This window comes from Phoenix dactylifera, chromosome 1 (genome assembly GCF_009389715.1).
Source record: "Phoenix dactylifera cultivar Barhee BC4 chromosome 1, palm_55x_up_171113_PBpolish2nd_filt_p, whole genome shotgun sequence".
In the NCBI taxonomy this organism is placed as follows: Eukaryota; Viridiplantae; Streptophyta; class Magnoliopsida; order Arecales; family Arecaceae; genus Phoenix; species Phoenix dactylifera.
Genome location: NC_052392.1, coordinates 26,276,622 through 26,283,532, shown reverse-complemented (window position 1 = coordinate 26,283,532; position 6,911 = coordinate 26,276,622). Strand labels below are relative to the sequence as shown.

The window sequence follows — 6,911 nt, the reverse complement described above, 5'->3', positions numbered from 1 at the left end:
ACGGTGGCGAGACTGGAGCGGAAATGTCATGGCCTTTTTGAATGGCCTCCGATTCTGCTCAACCACCGCAAGCATCACGGCGGTGAATGAGCCACAGCCATTTTCTTTCTTCCCGGAGAAGGCTATAAAAGTCCCCGATAGCTCACCCGATCCAAGACCCCCCTCCTCCTTATTTTCTCCTTGCCCTCGGACCAGGATGTTGCCAGATCTGGGCACTCCGGCGGCCTGATGTTCCCCACCATCCTCGCTCATGCAGTCATGCTGGGTTCTACCTCCGGTATCCTCCACCGGCGCCTCTCCTCGTCGGACTTCACCACCTGCGCCCCTGCTCTCATTAGTGAGGTAAGATCCGTCCATTCCTCCTTTTCTTTACTGCCTTTCCTCCTCTCGATCCACTCAGGAGGATAGATCAAATAGAAGAAAGAAAGAAAGAAAGAAAGAAAGAAAGAAGAAAGGGAAGGGGGGACTCACCGTGGGCGCCGGCCGCAGGTGCGGCCGTGCTGCTGCAGGCGCCGGCCGCCAACAGCACGCAATGGCCACGGGCCGCGAGCGCGGCCCTAGGAGCGGTTGCGGCCACGGGCACCGCAGGCACTGTGGGTGCCGTTGGCCCGCCGGGGGCACCACCGGCCGCTGCCCGTTCCTCTCGAGCATTCCGACGAGCTCGCCCTCCTCCCTTCACGAGCGAAGAAAGAACAAGAAATGGGGGGAGGAGAAGAAGTCGGGAGAAGAGAAGAGGAGGAGGAAAAAAAAAAGAAAGAAGAAAGAAGGAGAAGAAGTTTCGGGAAGGAAAAAAAAAAGAAGAGAAGAAAAGAAAAAAAAAAAAGAAGAAGAGAAGGAAAAGAAAAAAAGAAAAGAAGGGAAAAAAAAGAAAAGAAGGAAAAGAAAAGAAAAGGAAAGGAAAAGAAAAGAGAAAAAAAAGGAAAAAAAATAAAAGAAAATACGTAAATAAATAGTGAATAAGTTAAATTTTAGTCCAAATTATCCGATTGGGACTTGAGATTTATTCAGGTCCATGTTAGAGTTTTAATTTAATAATGCATCTGGAACTGTTTGATAGGTACAGAGAATTTGACGAACGAGATTAGAGTTGTGTGGGTGAATTGAGGTAAGTAACCCTGGCACTGATCTTATTAATTTAAAATCACTGTTTAATTGTAAGAATAAAATAATAAAAAATATATTTGGTATGATGTATTTTCTTAAAAGTAGGATCAAGCATATGATTGCATGTGATTCATGAGTTTGACTAAAATGCATCCTTCATGAATATTTGAGTATAAATCATGATTATGATAAATTGCATGAAAATGAGATTTGTGGCATGATCATAAATTTTATATATTACGATGAATTATGGTTATGATAAATTGCATGAAAATTTTAAGACTACTAAGGATTGTGGCACAAGTGGCTTCAAAGTTGGAGGTTTAAGATCATTGAGGATTGTAACCAAATTGGAATCAGAACAAAGGTTTAAGAGCAATAGGGAATGTGACAGGAATGTATGAGAGCTTAAAGTTTAAGATCACTAGTGATTGTAATAGAAATGTAGCAAATTTTTATGATTAAATTAGATTTTGACTAATATTAAGTGGAGTACTAGCCAAGGAATATTAAAGTATATTGTGATTGTTTGTGTGTTAGTATATAAGTGATTTTGGAAGATCAACTTGATATCGAGTACTATGGATAATTCTTCTAGTTTGAAGTTAATTATTTTGATGACAAGATAGGGTTCATTCATAAGTCGTTTAAGGCTTGGACAAGAAAAAATTTTACATTCTTCGAGAATGAAATATGTATGACAATTATGCATGAAACTGTTATATAGAAAGAAAATATATTTGAGGATGAGACTTAAGAGTTTTTTCTTTGTTTACTTAGAATATGAAATATTAGATCTTTTCAAATTACAATGCAAAATTGGTATTTTGATTGAAAGTCATTTAGTAAATTTTGTGAATAATTATCAATTTTGAAAAATATTTGAGGCTCAAATGTTCTACTATGGATAAAGTGCAGTAATTTATGATCCTGCAATAAATCAATTAAATAAATATTAGTTGATGTTTTGACTAAAAAAAAAGAAGAAGAAGGTTTCTGCTATGAACAAGGAAGAAATCAAAGAAGAGAAACAAGTTCATCAAAATGATATGCAAAAGGCAGAGAAATGAGGTATTAAATAGTTCTGTTCATAGACAAGTAGTATTTTGATCAAAAGTTATTAGTGAATCCAAAGGATTTTGATGTCTTGAATCAGAGTGCGCAGCAAAAACATAGTGGTCTGAATTATTTATCTAAGTTGATCAGAAGTATTATTCCTTTGATTCGGAAAGTTTTAATAATAAAAGATTTGATATGTTTTTTTTATGAAGTAGGACCTTCTGGATAAATGAAAGAAAATTGTTTTGATTTTTTTTTTTTTTGAATGTCGCTGTGCTATCTTAGGTTCTCCAATTTTATGTCGTGCTAAGAAATTCGTAGCATCTTTTGGCTAGAATTACTGGATCATCGATTTTGATCTTGGATCTGGAATATGTTGGTATAGACCTCCTTTCTCCAAAATCTGAAGCTTGATTTTTTTTTTCTTTTCAAATAATATCAACCCTCTATCTGATTAAAAGAAATTGAGGTTGTCAATCGACTTTAATGAATATCTATCAAGGGTGGATTAGAGTTGTTTATGATCTAATCTTGTAATAAATTGGTTAATGGAGAGAAATTGATATTTTGACAAAGAAACTTGATGTTCTTATTCAGAATTAAGAAGTTGATTTTCGATTACAAAAGAAAAGTTTGATTTAAATCACCTACCAAAAGAGTCAAATCTGAAAGTATCGGACCTTATTCTTTTGATAAGATCTAATGATGAAGTTGTATTGATAAGTAGAATTTTCGGAAAACTTAAGTTAGTTTTCTAGTGGAGAAGAATGTGTTGATTCTTAGGATAATCATGATATTCATTGCTGTCTAATGATCATCATTACATGTTTATTTTGTGAATCATATTACTAACCATTTAATGATTTGACTCTGATTAAGGCGGGTCGGTATCTTTTGTGGGATTAGTACTCTACCATAATAAGTGCATGAAATCTATTTTATTCCAAGATCTATGTCAAATACAATTAATTTTATCAATCTTGTTGTGAAATGATCCCAATCTGACCTAGTGTAAACTTGCATCAAGACAATGATTGCAATCTTAGATTTTAGTTAGTCACTCATCTAGTGCTAATCTTACTCATATGTATAAAATTTTTGACACTTGATCAAGAGTCATATATCTCACTAATTTTGATCAAAGAGAATGAGATCTTAGATTTATGTTACTCAATGGGTTGAATATCGTTAAATTTGGAAAGACTAAATTCTGAAAATTTCGAGGACGAAATTTTTATTAAGGAGGGAGAATGTAATAACCGGCCCAAAATGGGCCAATCGGCCGAAGCCGGCCCAACCGGTTTCAGCCCGTGGCTGAAGAAGAGACCGAGACAAGGGATCGTGACGCGATCCTCTGGTCTTCTTCCTTGGGGTAACGGTGGCGAGACTGGAGCGGAAATGTCGTGGCCTTTTGAATGGCCTCCGATTCTGCTCAACCACCGCAAGCATCACGGCGGTGAATGAGCCACAGCCATTTTCTTTCTTCCCGAAGAAGGCTATAAAAGTCCCCGATAGCTCACCTGATCCAAGACCCCCCTCCTCCTTATTTTCTCCTTGCCCTCGGACCAGGATGTTGCCAGATCTGGGCACTCCGGCGGCCTAATGTTCCCCACCATCCTCGCTCATGCAGTCATGCTGGGTTCTACCTCCGGTATCCTCCACCGGCGCCTCTCCTCGTCGGACTTCACCACTTGCTCCCCTCCTCTCATTAGTGAGGTAAGATTCGTCCATTCCTCCTTTTCTTTACTTCCTTTCCTCCTCTCGATCCACTCGGGAGGATAGATCAAATAGAAGAAAGAAAGAAAGAAAGAAAGAAAGAAAGAAGAAAGGGAAGGGGGGGACTCACCGTGGGCGCCGGCCGCAGGCGCCGGCCGCCGACAGCACGCCATGGCCACGGGCCGCGAGCGCGGCCCTAGGAGCGGCTGCGGCCATGGGCACCGCAGGCACTGCGGGTGCCGTTGGCCCGCCGGGGGCACCACCGACCCCCGTTCCTCTCGAGCATTCCGACGAGCTCGCCCTCCTCCCTTCACGAGCGAAGAAAGAACAAGAAAGGGGGGGAGGAGAAGAAGTCGGGAGAAGAGAAGAGGAGGAGAAAAAAAAAAAAGAAAGAAGAAAGAAGGAGAAGTTTCGGGAAGGAAAAAAAAAAGAAGAGAAGAAAAGAAAAAAAGAAGAAGAAGAGAAGGAAAAGAAAAAAAGAAAAGAAGGAAAAAAAAAAGAAGGAAAAGAAAAGAAAAGGAAAGGAAAAGAAAAGAGAAAAAAAGGGGGAAAAAATAAAAGAAAATACGTAAATAAATAGTGAATAAGTTGAATTTTAGTCCAAATTATCCGATTGGGACTTGAGATTTATTCAGGTCCATGTTAGAGTTTTAATTTAATAATGCATCTGGAACTGTTTGATAGGTACAGAGAATTTGACGGACGAGATTAGGATTGTGTGGGTGAATTGAGGTAAGTAACCCTGGCACTGATCTTATTAATTTAAAATCATTATTTAATTGTAAGAATAAAATAATAAAAAATATATTTGGTATGATGTATTTTCTTAAAAGTAGGATCAAGCATATGATTGCATGTGATTCATGAGTTTGACTAAAATGCATCCTTCATGAATATTTGAGTATAAATCATAATTATGATAAATTGCATGAAAATGAGATTTGTGGTATGATCATAAATTTTATACATTACGATGAATTATGGTTATGATAAATTGCATGAAAATGAATTTTGTGGCATAATCATGAATTTAATACATTATGATGCCATTTGTCATTTTTCAACCTATGTATGAAAGTATAATTTATGAAAAAGAAGAATGATTTATGAACTCTCAGATAGCTATGCCCACCTCTAGAAATAGAGGTCAGTCGACCTCCTGGAGCTAGCATCCAACGAATATGGCCCTCTGCCAACGGGTTAAAGTTGGTAACGAATATGAATAAATTATAAAACTCGTCGACTACGAATACGAGCCCTGTCATGGGATTATAGTGACCATAGCAGCACATCCGTCTGAGAGTAAGATTTATAAAGTATGGATGGATGGCAACATTTTTATATGACTTGCATTATCATTTTTATGAACTTGCATGGTTGGAGCATACATTGCTTTATGACCCGATTTGAATATATCATCTCTGAAATGCTTTATTTTGCTATAACTGTTATATTCTTCAAAAGATGCATTGGTATGAGAAAGATTATGCTTGATCTAATAAGATAGTACATGGTTACTTACTGAGCCGCAAGCTCATACCCCTCATGTTGTTTTTTTTTATTTCAGATAATTAAGGCGATTAGGAGCGGAAAAGAGTAAATGAAAATTGGAGTTGAAGCATAGTTACAGGGATTCTTAGAAGTATCTATGCTTTTGGGTTGTAATATTTCAAACTCAAGTATTTGATTTAGGTACTCTGTACTCGCTCCTTTATGATTAGTAAATAAATGTGATCAAATTTGGTCTTATTTCATGAAATAAAATTGTTATCATGGGCTTCGTGCTATTGTGGGTAGCAACCTACAATAGCACGGCCGTGTCATGAATCGGATCTGGGACGCGAAAAATCATATCCGGATCCGGGGCGTGACAAGTAATATACTAGTGATATGATCAATCTCGCCGAGCCCCAACAAGTCAAAAGAATACTGTTTTGTGATCCCTGAAGGAGCACCGGATCAGGCTTTTCCGTCTCATATACAAAATTAGGCGGTTCATGAAGGGCTTTACTGTCCACATTATTTTCAACGGCTCGTAGAAACTTGAACAGGGTATTTATGCTAAGGGGTACACGAAGTACTTTCCCAATTGAAAAATTACTATGGGTCCTTTCCTTTTGGAGAATGATGGAATCGTCCTCTTCTAACTACTGCCATTGATTGGATGATACCACGATCGACTTGCGGGATAACGGGATTTGCGAGAATTCGGTGACATTAAAATATTATAAATAACAACAAAATTGAATGGTTGGCTATCGATTTCTGCAATACCAAGAATAAATCAAAGAATAGAATACTGGATACAGAAGCTCACAAAATAAGAAAAAGTGGATACAAATCCATTAACGAAAATGTCATTCAATATATACATATTTTTTTCGTTTCTGACAACAACTTGGGATATATTAGGATTGGGTTTTACCCACCGCCGCCACCCCCGCAGCCACCGCCGCAGCCACTGCCACCGCCGCAGCCAGTACCACCACCGGCAGCATCGAGAGAAACAGATACGGCGAGACCAGCCGCGACACCGAGGCCAGTACCGGCAGTAAAATCGGCATCTCCGCCCCCACCATTACCTTGGCTCGTCGAGGCATTCGCCGTACCACCGTGTCCATAATACACCACATTCTGGCTCCTGCCAGACCTTTTGGGGCGATGGCTGCAGGCGAAGAGGACCATGGAAATCGATGCAGCAACCAGGCAAAGCAGGAAGAGAAATCCTGAGATTTGAGACATGGAGTTTCCCCAGTCTCCAAAGCTAAGAACACCCAAGATTCTAGCCATCTAGCTCAACCTTGAAATCGTTATCCAAGGTTTATATGCAACGCTCTAGATTTCTTCATCATTTCTACTCACAATTCTAGGGAAAGGCCGGAGAAGACTTCCTTGGTTGACTCTCCTTTCTTTTTGCAATTGGCATAGTGGGGGGACCCGAGAAAAGTGCGGTTTACGTGCGCGCATTCGTGTAAGGAAAGATCTAGGCAATTGCGAATTGGTGTTTCTTAGACGTGGCTGCTATTGACTCG

The 6,911-nt window shown here is 39.3% G+C and overlaps 1 protein-coding gene across 1 annotated transcript; it reads right to left on the bottom strand.

Moving 5' to 3' along the window:
- Positions 1–6,300: 6,300 nt before the first annotated feature.
- Positions 6,301–6,669, bottom strand: LOC103716124 (glycine-rich protein 5-like). Its single transcript, XM_008803998.1, has one exon. The coding sequence runs from the start codon at positions 6,667–6,669 to the stop codon at positions 6,301–6,303; it is 369 nt and encodes a 122-aa protein (XP_008802220.1).
- Between the last annotated feature and the right edge of the window lie 242 nt (positions 6,670–6,911).